Genomic DNA, 20,974 nt, shown 5'->3' with positions numbered 1-20,974 from the left:
TCCCATGAGATAGAACTACGATCTTAAATGACATACAATCTCAACCAAATCAGATCGTTTACCCTAATACGATGCTTCAGCTGTATAAAACCTCCTATAGACCACATCGAGTGAATATATTAATAAGCCAATTAGTGTCAAGGCTGGAAAATCCTCAGTAAAAGTGAGCGAAGCCTCTAGAGCAGTACCATCTTCCTGAGGCAAGGGAGTTAGTTCACTGACTATATATAAAAGCCCTGGGAAAACTCTAGAAATACAACCGATTATTCAGACATACCAGGATTAGGTTGGGCAGAAATGGCAGGTATAAAAATATATTTCTCATGTATTTGTTTGTTGTTCAACTCCAGTTACACGATGGCAAACCAGTGATCAATATCATGAGTAACATACCCTTGCTGTAACACACAATAAACCTGCTTCTCATATTAAATGCCAAGAAAATCCGTAAAAACAAGAAACAACCTGACTGTTTAGTCACAAAAACTATGCATTCCATGTAGGGCTGGGATGGCTAACCAGAGCTACAGATAAGCAGCGTATTTGCATAAAATACTCCCCCAAAATATTCAAAACCCAATAACATTCAATTAACTTGCGTACCGAAATGCATGTATTAAATGAAAAACTTAAATGTATAACAGCACGCGTAAATACCCAATGAAGCTTTTTCAGCATGCGTACAAAGGAGCTAATTTCACAATAACTTACTTTCCGAGGCAAGCCTATATATTTAGAACAGTTATATACATCAAAAACATTTTTTCATTTTTTTAAATCTTAAAATGTTTACTAATTTTTACAGGGAAAAACCCAACAGAATGATGAATAGATGAGTGAAAAAATATTGGTTACCTAATAAAAAATGTAACGACCTAATTAAAATAGAAACCCTAGAGTAAAAACTCAATTGCTCAAAAAGATTTCTGGAGCTCTGGGTAACTCAGGTCAGGTGGGTACTGAGTAGGACTACCCAGACCCGTGGTTAGTCTCTTGATATATTGTTTAACTGACAAACATTATCGAGAACTCCATGGTAACACTACATGTACAATATACATATTTCTTTCTGACTATGAACTTCTGACTTTCATATGTTTGAATAAAGATAAAGCTTCAGTCAACTTCAGTGTACGCATGATCAGATCATGTTATACGTGTATCTAAATACATTTTGTCAGGGCTAAGGTCAAACTATTCCCAATCTGACATTTTGTACCCAATTCTTGAGACCTCCAGTAGGGTCGGGTAATAGGAGGTTGGGTACCCAGGTAGTAAATTCGGACTTGTCCCAGCCCTAATGCCATCCACAGTACCAATTTGAAGAAGATGGAGACAAGACTACCCCAATATATATACTCACAAAGGGTTACGAATGTATATCAATTTATGAACATGGATGGAGGTGAACTAAAGCAAGCACATAGCTAGAAGGGAGAATGTTCTACTTACCGTAGGTAGAATTAGCATCTATACACATGTAAGCAAGACATTGTTACATAATATAACTAACTGCTATATAGTTACTAAGGGCAAAAACATGTTGTGGTTCCTATAACTGTTCCCGCAGACAATACAGAAAGGAACAGACCATTTAATATTCAGGAGGGGGTTGGAGGGATGAAAGAAAAAAATTTATCCAGAAACTTCTACAAAAAAAACTTAACCTCAGGTTTTCCGTACAAAAACATATTTTGAGTGAGTATGCTTTTACGCCGCTTTTCGCAGTATTCCAGCAATATTACGGCAGGGGCACCAGAAATGAGCTTCACACAATGTACCCTTGCGGGGATTCGAACCTGGGAACCTGACAAGTGAACACTTTCACCATAAGGCCACACCGCAGTCCAAAAATGTGTTGTGAACAGAAATATGTTCAAATTCTTTCTGACAAAAACTCTTGACTCTTGAAGCGGCGACAGAGAAACCTTGACTCCACCCTGTCTACGAACTGGACATTTGTAAAGAACAAATCCCGTTTTTTTAGTTAATACGGTACACTACTGACGACAGTGTTCGAGTGAGGGAAGTAGGGGAATCAGAGCCACAACATGTTCCTGTTCTAGTCGGCATGCAATTACGCTACAATTAATCTCAATTAGTATTTGTCGGCTTTGGAAGCAATGGCAGCTAGACTCCTACACAGTTGATATAGTTCTATAAGGTATGGACAAACAGATCCATAGCATTATACAATGTGTGATACACTGAATTATCAGACAGATGCCTTCTGACAAGTTCTATATAGGGTTTGTTTGTTTGTTGTGTAACTCAGTCGCCAATCTTCCATCTATATCAAGGTAACCTGTTAATTATTGAGTCTGACACCAACAAACCAGTGTTTCATATGCTGTTTGATATGATATTTGTTTGTTTTGTTTGTTTGTTTGTTTGTTTGTTGTTTAACGCCACACTCAGAAATATAACACTATGACAGTGTTCTGTAAATAATCAAGTCTGGACCAGGCAATCCAGTGATTGATATAATAAGCATCGATCCAAGCATTTGGGATACGATGACATGCATCAACCAAGTCAGCGAGCCTGACCACTCAATCCTAATAGTTGCCTCTCACGGCAAGCACATGGGTTGCTGAATACCAATTCTAGCCTGGATCTCGATGGGTCTGGTGCTCATAGTGTTGACAAGAAACAAAATATTCAGTTTTAAGATATCCAGTGTTTCTTGTTTAACGCCACACCCAGCAATATTCCAGCTATATGAAGCGTTCCGTAAATAATCGAGTCTGGACCAGACAATTCAGTGATTGATATCATGAGCATCAATCCACGCAATTGGGATTGATGACATGCATCTCAACATCAGGTGTCTCTGAGCTAGGACTTTCATGAGCCTGCGGGGTGGTCTTAACATCAGGTGTCGCTGAGCTAGGACTATTATAAGCCTGTGAGGTGGTCTTAACACCAGGTGTCTCTGAGCTAGGACTATTATAAGCCTGTGAGGTGGTCTTAACATCAGGTGTCTCCGAGCTAGGACTATTATAAGCCTGTGAGGTGGTTCTAACATCAGGTGTCTCTGAGCTAGGACTATTATAAACCTTTTAGGTTGTCTTAATGCGAGGTCTCTGAGCTAGGACTATAATAAGCCTGTGAGGTGGTCTTAACAACAGATGTCTCAGAGCTAGGACTATTATGAGCCTTTGAGGTGGTCTTAATGCAAGGTCTTTGAGCTAGGACTATTATAAGCCTGTGAGGTGGTCTTAACACCAGATGTGTCTCAGAGCTAGGACTATAATAAGCCTGTGAGGTGGTCTTAATGCGAGGTCTCTGAGCTAGGACTATAATAAGCCTGTGAGGTGGTCTTAACACCAGATGTCTCAGAGCTAGGACTATTATAAGCCTTTGAGGTGGTCTTAATGCAAGGTCTATGAGCTAGGACTATTATAAGCCTGTGAGGTGGTTCTAACATCAGGTGTCTCTGAGCTAGGACTATTATAAACCTTTTAGGTTGTCTTAATGCGAGGTCTCTGAGCTAGGACTATAATAAGCCTGTGAGGTGGTCTTAACACCAGATGTCTCAGAGCTAGGACTATTATAAGCCTTTGAGGTGGTCTTAATGCAAGGTCTTTGAGCTAGGACTATTATAAGCCTGTGAGGTGGTCTTAACATCAGGTGTCTCTGAGCTAGGACTATAATAAGCCTGTGAGGTGGTCTTAATGCGAGGTCTCTGAGCTAGGACTATTATAAGCCTGTGAGGTGGTCTTAACGCCAGATGTCTCAGAGCTAGGACTATTATAAGCCTTTGAGGTGGTATTAATGCAAGGTCTATGAGCTAGGACTATTATAAGCCTGTGAGGTGGTTCTAACATCAGGTGTCTCTGAGCTAGGACTATTATAAACCTTTTAGGTTGTCTTAATGCGAGGTCTCTGAGCTAGGACTATTATAAGCCTGTGAGGTGGTCTTAACACCAGATGTCTCAGAGCTAGGACTATTATAAGCCTTTGAGGTGGTCTTAATGCAAGGTCTTTGAGCTAGGACTATTATAAGCCTGTGAGGTGGTCTTAATGTGAGGTCTCTGAGCTAGGACTATTATAAGCCTGTGAGGTGGTCTTAACATCAGGTGTCTCTGAGCTAGGACTATAATAAGCCTGTGAGGTGGTCTTAATGCGAGGTCTTTGAGCTAGGACTATTATAAGCCTGTGAGAGTATGGAAGAGTCTGGCATTATGTCAGTGTTAATAAATGTCAAGTGGGTGCTGTCTGTGGGTGCTGTCTGTGAGTGATGTGCCAGTGCTCCTCAAACAGCAGTGCATGCAAGTACAGCAACACTCATAGGCTGGAGAGATCAAGTAGGAACTACAGCAGGCCAACATAACTAGGCCTGTTATCAAGAGACAAACACCTCCAACAAAAATATACTGTAAGCAGCTGTAAATCATCAAGTCTGGGCCAGGCCGACCAGTGACTGATCGGTCATCATACATCGTCTATACAAATGGGTATGATGACAAAGCTTGTTACACCAAATGTAGAAATCCACATCGATGCAGTTGGGCAGATTAGATATGCTTTAACAGTATCACACAATACTGACTATAATGATTCAGTTTGGCTCCTTGATTTTTCACCTGGCTTCTTGAATTTCACATTGTCTCCCTGAAAACATCTTCCCGAGGCAAGAGAGTTAACTGACTTTAAAATTCCAGTTTCCACCCTTGCTGAACTAGGCTGGAATTCCTGGGCTCGATCATAGCGCCACCAGTGGCTATTACCAGTTATGTCCCTCTCCTATGGACCAATCAGATTCCACCTCTCGTATCACTTGCGTTTGCTTCACACAAAATAGTGACGCCCAGTCAGGACAATCTGATCGATAATCAAGAGCTATATTGTGATAAAACTGGTCTTGCATCGCGAAATGCATCAAATCACATGAGCACCTTGATTAAAAACAAAATAAGATTTGGAAAATATCTGCTGACAACGAGTTGGCGGTGCACATGCTTTGCAAATCCTGCAATCGACCGAAATCTGCACGGTCGCATTAACACGATTTCGATTTCAGTGCGCAATTTTGATTAGACTATGCATAGACTCGTTAGTCCAGCCAAAATGTAACTAATACCAGCCTAGTTCGGCAAGGGTGGAAACTGGAATTTTATAGTCAGTTAACTCTCTTGCCTTGGGAAGATGCCCTGAAAAACAAATGTTAGGAACAAATGGCTCTTTAGGAAAAGAAACAAACTTTGCAGCCTGGAAGGGACTTTGACAGCAGAGACACCTACCTCCAGTATCGGGATTCGCTGGGTCACAGATGCAGGCATAGTCGAGGTAGTTGTCCACACACGTGGCGCCGTTTTTACATGGGTTTGACGCACACTCGTCCGTCTCGTGCTGGCACTGGAAGCCCTCGTACCCCGGCAGACACCTACAGCTGTAGCTGAACGCGTTGGACTCACACGTGGCGCCATTCATACACGGCGTGCTGGAGCAGAGATTCTCCAACACACACACGTTGTTCACTGGAAAAAAATCAATATCAAAAACGGTTTACAGATTTATATCAAATGATACGCCAAGATCTGTGGTGAAGAATTGGAGGAAAACTATTGTCCAAAGTAGCTAAGGCTTGATGCTCTTTATAGGTTTATTCCCTGTTTGATTGACATTCTAGAAGTAGGTGAGTAAATAAGAAAACGTACAACTTTATGGATAACAACTTCTGGTTTATTGCATGTAGTATGTTTTGATGTAGATTCTTACACTGTTATCAAGCTAGAGTGACTACAACCTTGTATTAAGTGCAATAGGTGAGATAACGGTGTACGAATCTACATCAAATTGTCGCTATATGCAATAATCCAGAAGCTGTTATCCATAAAGTTGTACGTTTTGTTAGGTTTATTCAGCTAGTGGACATCTCAGTTGTTCCTGATATGCACACCTCACTTGCAAATCTATCAGATTTGTTAACAGCATTCATCCCCACAACTGCGGACTCGGCGGAAACAATACAGCAAGGTCATGATACGATACGTATCATGTTTCTTAGGTCACAATACGATACGTATCACATGGAAACTTCAAAATATAAAGGGCTAAAAGAACAGCTAGCTGGAGCTACATTTTTGTAGCTGCTATTTTTAGAAGTGAACTTAACACTAATTATAACACATGTTGCAATATTTGACTGACAAAAATGCTGAGGTCATTAAACAAGTAGTAAGTAATTTATTTTAGCATCGTCTTGTATCGATACAGAAGAAAACATATTGTGTCTCGTATCGTCACATGACAACTCATGATGGACCGATGTATCGTTTCACCCTCACTGTGGACAATCTTTTCAGCGGGGACCTGGAATTGTTGTTGCTAGAATAGTATGGTATTCTGATGTTGCCAATCACATTATATCATGGCTTCACCAAGGAGAACTTTGTGTTTTGACTTACCACTCTCATATCCACTGGCACAGACACAGAGAGTCCTGCCTGTCATGTAGTCGTCCACACAGGTTCCCTGACTGCCACAGGAGTTGGACAAACACTGATCATTCCTGACCTCGCACACCTTGCCACCGTAGTCGCTGCCACACTCACAGGAGAAGCTGTTGTTGCCGTTGCGACACGTGCCTCCGTTCAGGCAAGGGTTGGACAGGCACTCATCTGAAACGCAACAGCGAATCATTTTTTAACTATCTCTCTGGTCGGGACACCAAAGCCTGACTATATCATCTACAGTACAATAAAGTTATGTGCTTCCTAAACTCAGTTGATATTTTTATCTTTTGGTTTTTATTTCGACCACAGCAACTTCCGCTTATAGTGTCTCAATTTAAATAGACAGACACATCACAAAATCTAGACTTCATAGCATTGGATAAACAAGTCATGTTCATAGCAGACAGTGTAACTCTAAATATTGTCTATTTACCAGTGTCTATGAAAATTTAGTCCTTGATGGTAATATTAGAAAGATATGAATTAAGGAAGAAATTTGAAAGTTTATAATGCATTGTCCATTTACATTGTACATTGTCCTATCTCACACGATGCATTTCTCTTTCTTCTTTTGATCCAAAGCGGAAACGTGCCTAAACAAAGGTTTCCAGCTTCAAGAAACAATTCACCCGAACACACCTAGCATCACCATGGTCACCTCCCAACAAACTGGGTCATGCATGCTTTTCCTGCCGGTTGACCAACACGCGCTGAACACATGGTCTCCCAAGACAACTCATTCTCTTTCTAATCGCCATTTTGTTGGAATCCGTTTGGATCGAAAGAAGAAAGATATGCATAGTATGAGAAAGGCGAAGTTTTTTTTTATAATGAATACCAAAAAATTGGGACAATTGGCAGCTTTTATGCAGCTAGATACTGCTCTGTGAGGGGACAGTGCCACCATCCCCCAGTTTGGAGCAGCAGGCTGGGAACACTGACGGACGTAGCCAATAACCCCTTGGATGATATTTGTTGTTTCTTGTCTTCTTACCAATATCTTTTGTACAGTCTTGCCCGGTTAAGCCTGCACTGCAAACACACTTGCGCCGCAGGTTGCCGGCGGCAACACACTGGGCGTTGGCCGGGCACGGGTTGTCTGTACAGGGCTGGCGGAGTTGTGAGCAGCTGGAACAACAACAGAAAATATTCCAATGTTAGAGTGAGAGAATGTTACGTTCAGCCACTTTCAGCAATATTTCAGCTGTATGTGTGTTTAACACCTTAATTACTGAGCAATATTCCAGCCATATGATGGCAGCCTGGAAATAATCGAATCTGGATCCAGACAATCCAGTGATTGATATTGTGAGTAACAATCCACACCATTGGGGTACCAAGTTACTGAGTCTGACTGTCCGATCTATTAGGTTGCTCCAGCATAGGTTCCGGGGAATCAACTCAAACATGGAACCCTCTTGGGGTTCCTTCTTTTAGGCACTGACCATTTGATATTCGGGGGAAAGTTTGCGTAAAAAAGAAATCGTTTCAGAAAATTCGAGAAGTAAATAATTTTGCCTCAGGTATATCTTAAAATATATTGTGCGAAGCAGTCACAGAAGAACTATTTTGTCTCAAACTTGTCTGAACACGGTTTCACATACCTGCTGCCAGTGAATTCACTGAAGGATGGACACAGACATGCATATGCCCCAACTTTGTCGTGGCAAGATCCGTAGTTGCGACAGGGGTTGAACTCACAGTCGTTTCTGTCAATCTCACATCGCTCTCCTGAATACCGACCTGAGAAATGACATTAACAACATCACAGACAGAACATGGAAGTACAGTAAACATAGATACACTCTTCGTGATCCCATCTCTCTCGTCTTTATCTTTGCGGCAATGAGATTCTTTCAGTCCTATCATTTTATTTTCATCATAAAGTAATTCAGTGAATATGAAAGCGACAAAATCCTTTCCATAATTATCTATTTAATGACTCCTACTACATGTATATCATAAGCATGTGTTTATGAATCACTATCAAATAGTGATGACACAAGGTGTTTGCAAAAAGGTGAGCATATCCTGCCCCTCCCGTAGCACCCATTACAAACACATGCAAAGGCAAATCAATTGTTCACCTGAAAAAACACGGGAACATAAGGTACATGTCAAAAGAGAGAATAGCATCCAACATACATTTTCATTGATGCATCAGATTTGGAAATGTCCTCAACATGTCTACCATGAAACATTTTATAAGCTTTACCAAGGTTGTAACCTTGATCAAACAACTTTTCAGCAAGAGTTGTATGACACACTTTGAAAGCAAATGCCACCATCATCTCAAAATGCATACATTTTTGTTTTGGAGTCTGTGATGCTCAATAAACACATAAACTATTAATATGTTCATCCTAAAACCAATTTTATAATGCCTTATAATGAGCACCTCATATTAAATCTCATTAACCAATTAAACCGTTGAGAATTGTTTTGTTCCTTCAAACACAGTCCTGAATAATTAATGTCAAAGCGTCATACAGAGGTTCAATCTCACCAGAATCAGACAATACTTACACATAGTTTGGAACTTACACAAAGCGCAATTTGTAACAAAAGCAGCTAAGAATTCTTACACAAGCTGTAAGCACACTAAAGAAAGAACAGGATAATTTCAACTATTTCCTTTTGGAATTACACACTGACCACACTCTTATTTCATTTGAAAAGTTAGATTTAATAATGATAAAAATTATTTAACCTGTCAAAGAAAAGGTTAAATATTCTGGTTACAGACCAATGGTTGATGACATCAGTCAGCTGGTTGCTATGACAATAAGGCAGCAGGGAGAAGAAGTCAGAGAAAAGACTTAGCAAAGGCTTCAAATTACAAATTTAACTACTCTTCAAAGTACTACAAATTCTACAATAAATAATCTATGGTATCACATCAGGGATGACAATCTTTTTTTTAAGTGTACCACAGAACACTCCAAAACATGTTCAGGTGTGCCCTTTGGAATTTGAGCTTGACAACAAAAACCTACTTCTGTATCATCTTCAGCAACTGTAATCTAGAAACTTTGCCTCCTTCTCTTTCATTGAGACTGATAACATCCTATTCAAATTATGAACCAAACTGTACATTTGTGAGTTAGAGAGTCAGTATGGCTGTTTAGTCATTGTATTTGTTTGTACTAATTATTTTTGAGAAAGAACATTTATCACTGGCCATCATCACAAGGTATTTTTTCAGGAAATGGTTTTGAAAAAGTTAGCCCTTCATGCACTACAAACTTAATGTAGCTGTGCCTCAATGTTTGATGAATGACAGGAGCAACCCTATACAAAAAAAAACTTTAATCTAGAACGCGATATCAAAACTATCCTGTTATCTGGTACCGTATGAATTACTGAAAAAAAAATGTGTTCTTTAATTTTTCCTGCTAACTTTGAAACCTTTACAGGAAACAATAAGATTTATATTTCAAAACAATCATTTATTTAAACATTTATGTTGATTTAAGCTCTTCTGAAATATCACAAACTCTTCAGGAAAGTGCAGACAATAAAGATGAAGCCACTTGGCTCCAAGGGTAAGCCAGTTAATAGAGATTCCATCTGGCAAGCTGCCAAAGGACGCTGGATCAGTTTCACAGGAGAGTCACATTCCACAAAGCAATCTTAGCGCTACTGTTAAATATACTGCTCAAAAGTCATGAACTCACAATCTGAATACTCTGTGCAGTCGATAACAACAGTTGGGGGGGGAAAGGTTCTGAGCATGGCATAGTCAGTTGTGTGTTCGCTTCCGGCTTACTTTACATACTACCAGGTCCCAGTTGCAAACAATGTACCCAATGGATGAAGCAATGAGTTGTTCATTGAAACGGAAATTACAAAACAGTTACAGTGCATATGTTGAATCGGGATGCTGCTCTGACAAGTACCAGAGCATGAACTCTACATGCACTGCTTCAAGACCCCACCACAGAAATGGATTCCAGTGGAAGAAACTGACATTTGTAGTACAAAACCCTTCAAAATGGCAAATTTCTACTTGTCCTTATAAGACCTAACTTATTGGGCAGGTTGGCAAGGACTACAGGATTAATGGCAATTTCAACTGCTGGATCCTTCAGATGCACATGGAACACCAACTGTCCCAAAACATTGGGATCACCTAGCTTCTTAAGCTTGTCCATCAGTTTAATAATTGTAATGCCACTACCCCAAATTAGCCTAGGACAGTCTTAGCGCTAAGATCGCTTTGTGATCCCTGTTTGAGAAAGAGAGGAGTGAGATCTACTCAAGAGGAGAATGTTTACATTGGATGATATAACGGTAGTACACACGCCACCTCTACCACAGGAAGCAGAGATCAGGAGCAGGTAATACACATACTTACTAGACGAACCTGTGCACACAGCAGACAGAGTTAGTGTCATTATTGAAAAAGTAACTGCCATAACAATAAACAAAAACACACGCATTTAAACAATATACAGTGAAACTTCGCTTATGCAGGACTCTTGCTTCCCAAAAGATCTTGCTGGGTGAGTGAGTGAGTGAGTTTGGTTTAACGCCGCTTTTAGCAATATTCAAGCAACATCATGGCGGGGGACACCAGAAATGGGCTTCACACATTGTACCCAGGTCGGGAATCGAACCCGGGTCTTTGGCGGGATGAGCGAACGCTTTAACCACTAGGCTACCCGACCGCCTCAGATCTTGTTGAGAATAGATATATATAATAAAAGGAATATATAGTGGACTCTGTCTAAACCGGCATGTGATCTAGCACTCTTTAAAAACCGAACCAATTAAGATAAGGGTTAGAATTGGTCTTCGGCAACCCATGCTTGTCATAATGACTAACGGGATCGGGTGATCAGGCTTGCTGACTTGGTTGATGTATCCCAATTGTGTGGATCGATGCTCATAATATCTATCACTGGATTGTCTAGTCTAGACTTGATTATTTACAGACCACACATATAGTGTGGCGCTAAACCACAAACAAACTTTATAACCCAGCATCTGATCCAGCACTGTGCCACCTGCATGAACCATGTTTCACTGTCCTGTTCATAAGATCTCAAATCTAATTGTGAACATAATGATGATGAGATATTAGTTCAGATTAATGTCAGCATATGAAAAGTTGTCATATGTTCGCACACAAAAGACTAAGACTTCACATTTCTAAGGATTGATTTACCATTTACTTCCTAGCTCTGATTGAATATTTCTAATAAATCAAAGTTCATTATCGGTGTTCTGGCAACACTTTTGTAACGCTTTTATAACCTCCTTGATCTTGCAGAGAGTCTTAACTGATGCAGACCAAGAAAACTAGCAGTTTTATTACCTATTAGTCCCCACTATACAGCGTTTGAAGCTTTTTTAGTCCACTAGTCCTTATAATGATAACATATAGCAAAACCCTTCAAAATGGCAAATTTCTACTTGACCTTATGATACCTTAACTATTAGGCAGTTTGGCAAGAACTACAGGACTAGTGGCAATTTCTAATGCTGCTGTATCCTGTAAATGTGTGGTCGCAGAATGTTTTTCAGGAATGTCCTTTCGGTGCAAAAATGTAGTTATCTTGTAGAAAATCACATTTTGTGCAAAACTCAAGAAAACTTTTGCATTTATCCGCGCAAAATTCTTCAAAGAGACATACAAGTTGATAGCTGGTTTTTAAAGTGTAAACAGATATTTAGATCCTTTTAAAGTGAAGATGACCTTTGTATTATTGCTAACTGAAAGCCATTCACATCCAGATTCACGTCAACAAACTGTTCTAGCCGTGGATATGTTAATCATGAAAATGCCTGCCACAAGACAAACAGGTGCAAACTACGAAATTCACAAAAAAAATTATCTTAAAATTTTACAGAATTGTTTCCAGAATTATTCAAATTTGGTTGCAGAATTTAGAAACATTGACAGCAGAATTTTGATTTTTTTTGCCATATAATACAGTGGGGACTGATTTTGTTATGGAATGAATCACAAAAGTGACCCTTGACCTAATTCTAAACCCTTAATATTATTCACATAAACCTCCACTGATGCCATAATATTTTTCTCCAATCGGGTTAAATCTCATAAACAGGATTTTATATAATATCCCCAGGATTATTACATGTACGACCGGTGATATTGTAACATGTGGAAGTCTGCAATATTCGAACCACTTGAAGTCCAAAATATTTGTTTCCATGAACAAAGTCGATTTCATTGGAAAAATTTGTAATTGTTTTGCTCATTCTTTAATTATGCAGATCCTGTGCATCAAAACATACCCTTATCATAAAAAAACAGTTTCAAGTTAAATGAATAATTAAATTAATAATAACTGCAGCGTGGGCGTGACGTACTTGATTGACAGTAGCAGGTGTAGTCGAGGCCTCCGCTGTTCAAGCAGTAAGCGTTGTTGTAGCAGGGGCTGGAGTCACATCCCCGGAGGACCGTCTCACACGCACGCCCTGTGTAAGCTGCACAAACATACACATACAGCAGGGTTAGGAATACATCTTATTTTTCCAAGTCTACAGAACTGACCGACTACTGAAGAAAGACAATAAATATTCCAAAATGTTTATTGTTGAAATGACTACTATTGGAATGGCCTAATGTAGTGATGGCCTCATCTCATCCTAATGTTGACATGACCTAATGATGAGATGGCCTAATGTAGTGATGGCCTCATGATGAGATGGCCTAATGTTGACATGATCTAATGATGAGATGGCCTAATGATGAGATGGCCTAATGCTGACATGACCTAATGATGAGACGGCCTAATGATTAGATGGCCTAATGATGAGATGGCCTAATTTTGATATGGCCTAATGATGAGATGGCCTGATGATGAGATGGCCTAATGTTGAGATGGCCTAATGTTGAGATGGCCTAATGTTGAGATGGCCTAATGTTGAGATGGCCTAATGTTGACATGACCTAATGATGAGATGGCCTAATGATGAGATGGCCTAATGATGAGATGGCCTAATGATGATTATACAGAGACAATTATAATGTCATCGCGCACAAAAGACCTATTTTGGCAAGCTTTTGGTTACCTGTTCCATGAGATTCCATGATTACACTTGTGAAAAGAATCACAGAAAATGTAACCACAAGCATCAGTTGGATTCTAAAGTGAGATTGCCAGAAGAAGCCTGTTCCTGTTATGTGCAGGGATGTGATGTGCAAGTTTTGCCCAAAAAAGAGGAATACTCCATGGGGATCTGGGGACATGCTCCCCAAGGATCTCTTTAAACATTTGATTTCATTTTAAGCAATTTCGTGCAGTTTGGACAATATTCACACCAAGAAATGTAATGTTTCAATGGCAAAAAACAAATCAAATAAACAAAGATGGCGGATGCAGTAGAATTTCGAAGTTAAATCATTACTTTTAAACAATCGGGGCAGAGCTTCCGTGCACCTGGCTTCCTGCCAGGTCTGGGAGCAATACTGCCATCAACTTCAACCCACATCCCCCAGACACAAGGACAACTGTCACAAGCGTGCAATGTCTGACCCTTTCCCCATGTTGAAGCATATTGAAAACAAACTTACCTTGTAATTACTTACCTTTTATTGAAAAAAACACAAAACATTACAAACATAAGACAAATATTAATACAACATATATCCCCATGCTATGGTTTTTTCGGACGCTGATGAAACATTCATATTCTCGCTAATTACATGAACAACTGTAAAACATCTCATTCACTTATACGCTAAAAAACAACTTTATCTTAAAAATAAGCCATCTTGACTTCCGAGTATTTACAATTGCTGTGTGACCCCACGGGATAAAAAAAAAACATGATGTCCTAAAACCTATGATCCGACGACAGTAGTATTGAATCGTGAATAATAGTAAAGGCATATATGATGCTGAAAGCTCTGATCAAAAACAGGACAATCCGTGACGGTTGTCCAGAATCACGATATTATTATTTTTTTAAATCTTTGATTATATTTTTATGCGGAAGATGATTTTTTCCCGAGGACTAGTTTTTAAAAAAATCGTGATTTCCCTTGTTTCCCCGGAGATTTCACATCCCCGTGTATGGATATACCACTCACCGGGAGGACAGTCACAGAAGTATTCATGGTTGACGACCCGACAGGTTCCCCCATTGGCACACTTGCTAGAGTCACACACAGTACTAACTGCAAGAGAATGAGTGAATGAGTTAATATTCAACGTCTACTGCAAGAGAAGAAATAGTCAAGGATCATTGGCATTTCTTTCAAGCCAAAAATAATAAGATAATCCTAACTGAAAGGAGACTAACTGGGTTCCAGGACAAACAGGTATCCCGACAAAAAGGGTTTGGGGCTAACAGGTTTCCAGATAAAACAGTTTTTTTGGGATAACAGGCTTCCAGATAAAAAGGGTTTAGGGATAATAGGTTTCCAGATAAAGAGGGTTTAGGGATAATAGGTTTCCAGACAAACAGGGTTTGAGGCTAACAGGTTTCCAGACAAACAGGTTTCGGGGGTAACAGGTTTCCAGACAAACAGGATTTGGGGGATAAAAGGTTTCCAGACAAACAGGGTTTTGGGTATAATTGGTTTTCAAACAAACAGGGTTTTGGGGATAACAGGTTTTCAGACAAACAGGGTTTGGGGGATAACTGGTTTCCAGACAAATAAGGGTTTCAGGGTTCACAGCTAGGATTTCTGGGCTAAAATGGTTTCTGTTTAACAGGGTTTTCAAGACAACAGGGTTTTCTAACTAAGAGGGTTTTGGACCTACAAGGTTTCTAAACTAATGACTTTTCTCTGTATAAGCAAGAAGACCTACTGGCAATGATGCACTGTCCCGACGATGAAGACCCTACTGATGGTGTAGTTGTGTCTGGGGAACACTCCACACATGTTGTAGCCCCTGATAACGGCTGATAGTAAGCTTTGGGGCAGCTGAGACAGGGTGCGAGTCCGGTGCTGGAGTACGTCCCTGGCTGACAGCGACCTGCAACAGAAACAAACAGATGATGAGGGTGCTTGTAGGGAACACATCTCCTGGTGTTTCTCGGAATATCAGTAAGGACATACTGGGATCTACATCTTGCATCTTTCACGCATTAAAATAGGGAATGGATGCAAACAATTTACATTGCAGGTAAGGCAAATAAACATGGCTGGTTGAATCACAACATTTGTCAAAAATGTGTGCTATTTTGCCTTTAACGACCAATGAAATCTGTTTCATCAGATAATCAAGGCTCATTGTTTCCTGGTGTTGACGTTTAATACTTATGTATTACTGACAGATCTATTCAGTACCCTTCTTGTAAATCAAGTGAAGCATGCAACATGTCACAGGTCTTGGACATCCATGTTTATGTCATGACCCCCAAAATTATTACAAATAATAACCTGGAGTCGAAAATTGATCCAGGTAAACTTCTGGAATAAGCATCCCTGAGTTGTTTATTTGCCCACACAAACAGGAGGACCTGTTGAGTTATTAAACTCATATAATTTTCCTAATTTGAAGAAGGATTCAACTCAGGTGACAGAATCTGACTCATACCATATCAACAATGATAATAATAAAACAATTACTCTGCGGGACAATTCCATGCCCCACTCTGGAGATTTTCCACCCTTCCCAATGATGAATCATGAACATTTCACTTACTTCTACAAGCAGTGCTGGAGGTGTGCCCTCGCCCACGTGTGAACTGCCCGGTGGGGCAGGGCTGGCAGCTGGTGGAGCTGATGCTGTAGGTGTTCTCGGGGCACTGGTTACATGGCGCCTCCCCTGACGTGGAGAACATCCCCTGCGGACACACACCTGGGGGGAGGGAAAGACAAGGCAATGGATGAATAAAGCATCTCAATCTGTCATGATCTGCTTGTGCCTTTTTTACCCAAGGATCCATTTAAAAAAATGTTAAGGAGACAAACAAAATTTCAAGGAGCTATAATGTAAGTGCCAAAAGTTATAATTGTATTTGGAATGTGTTTTTGATGGATGATGACCAACTAGCATGCATGGTAACTAAACTCTTCAGACCACTGAAACACACAGCTGCAGTAAATAGTGAAGAAATGCTTCCTTATATCTGTGTTTGGAGCTTACATTAGCAGTAGCAAGTGATTTGCTAGCATAGTATATATTTTTAGCAAGATTGGCTAAATTTGATAGCGATGTGTTATATTTTTAATGCGATTTCTGTGTATTTTTTAAATATATTCATCTTTTTATTCTCAACCAAAACAGAATTGTCAAAGTCAATTTTATACTTACTGGGATCAAGCCCAGAGCTTCACTCCATATGTTCTTGCTTCATATCAACACTTATTGGAATGTAGCAATGTGCTTGATATAGCTGAAATACTGCATCCCTGCACCCAGCACTCCCTTCCACCCTCCTCCCCTCCTTCCCTCTCTACAGACTTACGATAACATTCAGCCAAGCTGGTGAGTCCTGAGGCAAAGTTGCGCGAGAGTGGCGGACAGGGGAGACAACTGAGTGATGCTATTTCCCGGTACGAGTGAGGACCACACTGACTGCATTTGCCACCACTGAGGACAAAACCTGCTGGACAGGCCACTGGAAATACCAACACATTATCAGAATTACCAATTGTATATACACAGGGTGAAGTACAACGACAGACACTTCTCTCCCTGTACTGGAGTGCAGATAACCAAACATCCTTCAAGAAAAGGCTGGGCTTTTTCACACTTGGCTTGAGTGTACACCGACACTCAAAATTTGAAATGTGAAAATAAAACAATAAACTCATACAAAACTGATATAAGCCAAATGTTCACAAAAAACACCTCATTTACTGTCACTATCAATATAAATAAATTACTTAAAATATCATACTTAAAACCTCTGAAAATTTATTGCAAAACCTCCTGCCCCCATTTTATGTTGTTAATATTTCTTTCCCTTCCTACTGAACATTTTTGGGAAATAAAAAAAAATACTTGAAATTGGAATTATATATACAGGAATTTCATTTTTGCAGAAAACCTGTATTATTGTGTAAAAAATCTGTGAACCTAAAAATAAGGAAGTCTGACATAGTAGACGTTGTCTGGTCTAACACATCATTTGAACTCACCACATATGTCGCCAGATTCTATGACGGAACTTCGGACTTCTTCTATGCCATAACAACCCACACCCTCTGCTGCGGTGTTGCTGTACGTCGCTGTTGACGATGCAGCACAGTTGCCCAGCTGTGCAAGCTGCAGCACACTGCTGATGAGGTTGTTGCTGGAAGTGAAGATGTTCCTGATGGTGTTGACGCACTGTGAGTACTGACTCGCTGAGTACCCGTGAGGAAGAAACTCTAGGTTAAACGTTCCTGTAACCTGAAGATGGGGAGAAATTGTCACGTGACAGTGGTTGGTTTCAACATGGCTTTGAGTTTCACACACATGCTAAGGTTGAAATGAAACCTGGATTTCTGGCACGACAAAAACTCTTTGTCTACGAGGCAACCTGACTGTCTATTTTGTTCTAGGGAGCTTCACTCTCTGGGCAGATGTCTTCCACTAGACCACGGAGGCAGTCTCAAGACTTCATGAGTGAGTGGGTGAATATAATTTTGTGCCGTTTTTAGCAATACTCCTGCAATATCACGGCGGGGGACACCATAAATGGGTTTCACACATTGTACCCATGTCGGGAATCGAACCCAGGACTTTGGCATGATGAACGAATGCTTTAACCAGTAGGCTACACAACCGCCCCTATATTTTGTTCTAAGAAGAGTGAGTCATATGTTTTCAACAGTATAAGAATAAAACAACATTATCCCCATATGAGTTAGTCATAGTGTAATAGTAAGTTTGGATACACCTGACACCATGAAGTTGGGCTTAGCGACACTTTGATCAGTGAACTTAATATGAGATGATCGCCTGAAGTTATGCAGGTCTTGGATGATTATCACTTCAGTGAAACAAACAAGTCAAGTGTGGTGTGGACAAATTAAGAAACATAATCAGGGCAATTCTGGGACTCAGACTCATGGTCATAGGATCCTGGCACACTCAAGGGAGAAAATCATGCAAGTATCAGTGTTGTGCCCAGTAAAAATGGAAAGACTATGCATGGTAAGATAATGAAGAAAAGGATAAGGATCCGAGAAAGAGTCAATCTGATGAACATGATAATGTACGGTTGCCAGTACCAAGAACTTGCCATGGAGGTGTCACCTGGATGGAGGGATGCCATCATAGAGGGCGACTGACCCTGTACTTACCACACAGAGCATGAGGTGTCACCTGGGAGGACAAATGCCGTCACGGAGGGCGACTGACCCTGTACTTACCACACAGAGCATGAGGTGTCACCTGGGAGGAGGGATGCCATCACAGAGGGCGACTGACCCTGTACTTACCACACAGAGCAGGAGGTGTCACCTGGGAGGAGGGATGCCATCACGGAGGGCGACTGACCCTGTACTTACCACACAGAGCAGGAGGTGTCACCTGGGAGGAGGGATGCCATCAGGGAGGGCGACTGACCCTGTACTTACCACACAGAGCAGGAAGTGTCACCTGGAAGAAGGGATGCCATCACGGAGGGCGACTGACCCTGTACTTACCACACAGAGCAGGAGGTGTCACCTGGGAGGACAAATGCCGTCACGGAGGGCGACTGACCCTGTACTTACCACACAGAGCAGGAGGTGTCACCTGGGAGGAGGGATGCCATCACGGAGGGCGACTGACCCTGTACTTACCACACAGAGCAGGAGGTGTCACCTGGGAGGAGGGATGCGGTCACGGAGGGCGACTGACCCTGTACTTACCACACAGAGCAGGAGGTGTCACCTGGGAGGAGGGATGCCATCAGGGAGGGCGACTGACCCTGTACTTACCACACAGAGCAGGAAGTGTCACCTGGAAGAAGGGATGCCATCACGGAGGGCGACTGACCCTGTACTTACCACACAGAGCAGGAGGTGTCACCTGGAAGAAGGGATGCCATCACGGAGGGCGACTGACCCTGTACTTACCACACAGAGCAGGAGGTGTCACCTGGGAGGAGGGATGCCATCAGGGAGGGCGACTGACCCTGTACTTACCACGCCAGCGAAGGAGGAGATGGTGACTGGGGTGTAGCTGGTGGGGAGGGATGCCGTCACGGAGGGCGACTGACCCTGTACTTACCACACCGGCGAAGGAGGAGATGGTGACTGGGGTGTAGCTGGTCGGAAGGGATACCGTCACGGAAGGCGACTGACCCTGGCAGAGGTTGCTTAGCGTGGGGAGAAGTGATGCGATCTTGTTAGACAAGTCATTCTGGTAAGCAGTTTCACACTCAGTGGTGATGACCGTCCCTGTCACGTAGCGGAGACTCGGGGCGTAGCGGTATGGGCTTCTCTGCTTGCCTACAAAGATACAAAGGTTGCATGTTGTCAACAAACTGACAAATCATTCTGTTTGCTAACAACACTTCTGGCCCTCGAGCTCTTCTGCCCTAGAAAGAACAAAATTATTATGCTATTCCAAGAAAAAATAATTTTGTGCAACATTTTCGAAATTTTGGCACTTCTGGAGTAGGGTCAGTCATAAAAGACAACTGAGGTTAACATGGCTAGTTGTTCATGTTATCAACCACTGGTCTGCCTGGTTTGATTATCAGGCCGCCATGCTCTCAGCAGTTTTACATCAATTCCTGTTGAGAGTTGTTTTTCTCCGTTTTTAGCAATTCCCAGCAACATATGCAGCTTCACATGTTGAATCTCTTTGTGGAATCAAACCTGGCCTTCACCATGGTTAATGTGTGTTATAACCACACGGCCACCCAACTACGCCTGCAACAACCTGAAGCAACTCACGGACACACTGGGGGAAGGTCGGCCAGCCCGTAGAGTATGCACATTGTATTGTCTTAGTGACAGCGTCATTCTCCTCGAACAGTGTGTAGCCAGAGTTGCAGGTGATTGTGCACTGGTTACCGAAAGCCGTGTTCTGGCAAGATGTCTGCCCATTCTGGATGAGCACAGTCCACTGTTGACAAGTAGGACCTGAAACATGAACAATGTAAAATATAACATAGCTTCGCGATAAACTCAAGAACAATGATGAACGAAGTATGGTTTATTTCACGAAAAACTGGCCATTCGAACTTGATGACGTCATAAATTGATTCCATTATTTTTGAGAGGGAAGTGTCTAGTGAGTTGTTCACCACAGATTTTTCTGGACAATGCAGATGAATGATTGGCTGACTATTGCATCCAAATGTGGGTGAAATATGACAATTGGTTTCGGGAGAAAAGGTACAGAAAACTTATGTGAAATTGTGAGCATATCTGAAAATACCAAATTTACCTCCCTGTTCATTAAATGGACTTATTATCCGACATTGCCAAAGTCAGATTGTATTAAGGATGTCATTATTAAAAAGACAGATAAATATTTTTAAAACTCGTACATCTTATCAACATCCTTAAAGAGGCTGTATATGGTGTAGATATCTCATATACGATGATTGTGAGTTGTGTATCATACAATAAAACACTGCAGGGATAATGAGCTACTCAT

At 41.2% G+C, this 20,974-nt stretch overlaps 1 protein-coding gene across 1 annotated transcript in view; it reads right to left on the bottom strand.

Moving 5' to 3' along the window:
• Positions 1–20,974, bottom strand: part of LOC139457247 (uncharacterized) — a 119,463-nt gene that overhangs the window by 37,046 nt on the left and 61,443 nt on the right. Inside the window, exons 27-39 of the mRNA XM_071238658.1 lie at positions 20,266–20,454; positions 19,595–19,815; positions 17,533–17,785; positions 16,857–17,009; positions 16,091–16,246; positions 15,251–15,418; positions 14,527–14,613; positions 12,792–12,917; positions 8,066–8,204; positions 7,456–7,589; positions 6,414–6,626; positions 5,247–5,483; positions 1,453–1,470 (exon numbers count right to left, since the gene is read on the bottom strand). Of these exons, the coding sequence (XP_071094759.1) occupies positions 1,453–1,470; positions 5,247–5,483; positions 6,414–6,626; positions 7,456–7,589; positions 8,066–8,204; positions 12,792–12,917; positions 14,527–14,613; positions 15,251–15,418; positions 16,091–16,246; positions 16,857–17,009; positions 17,533–17,785; positions 19,595–19,815; positions 20,266–20,454 (2,094 nt within the window). The remainder of the gene's footprint in view (positions 1–1,452; positions 1,471–5,246; positions 5,484–6,413; positions 6,627–7,455; positions 7,590–8,065; positions 8,205–12,791; positions 12,918–14,526; positions 14,614–15,250; positions 15,419–16,090; positions 16,247–16,856; positions 17,010–17,532; positions 17,786–19,594; positions 19,816–20,265; positions 20,455–20,974) is intronic.

This window comes from Haliotis cracherodii, unplaced genomic scaffold, assembly GCF_022045235.1.
Source record: "Haliotis cracherodii isolate W230 unplaced genomic scaffold, xgHalCrac1.p SCAF_12, whole genome shotgun sequence".
Lineage (NCBI taxonomy): Eukaryota > Metazoa > Mollusca > Gastropoda > Lepetellida > Haliotidae > Haliotis > Haliotis cracherodii.
The sequence above is the reverse complement of the archived record's forward strand: the minus strand, read 5'-3'. Positions and strand labels throughout refer to the sequence as shown.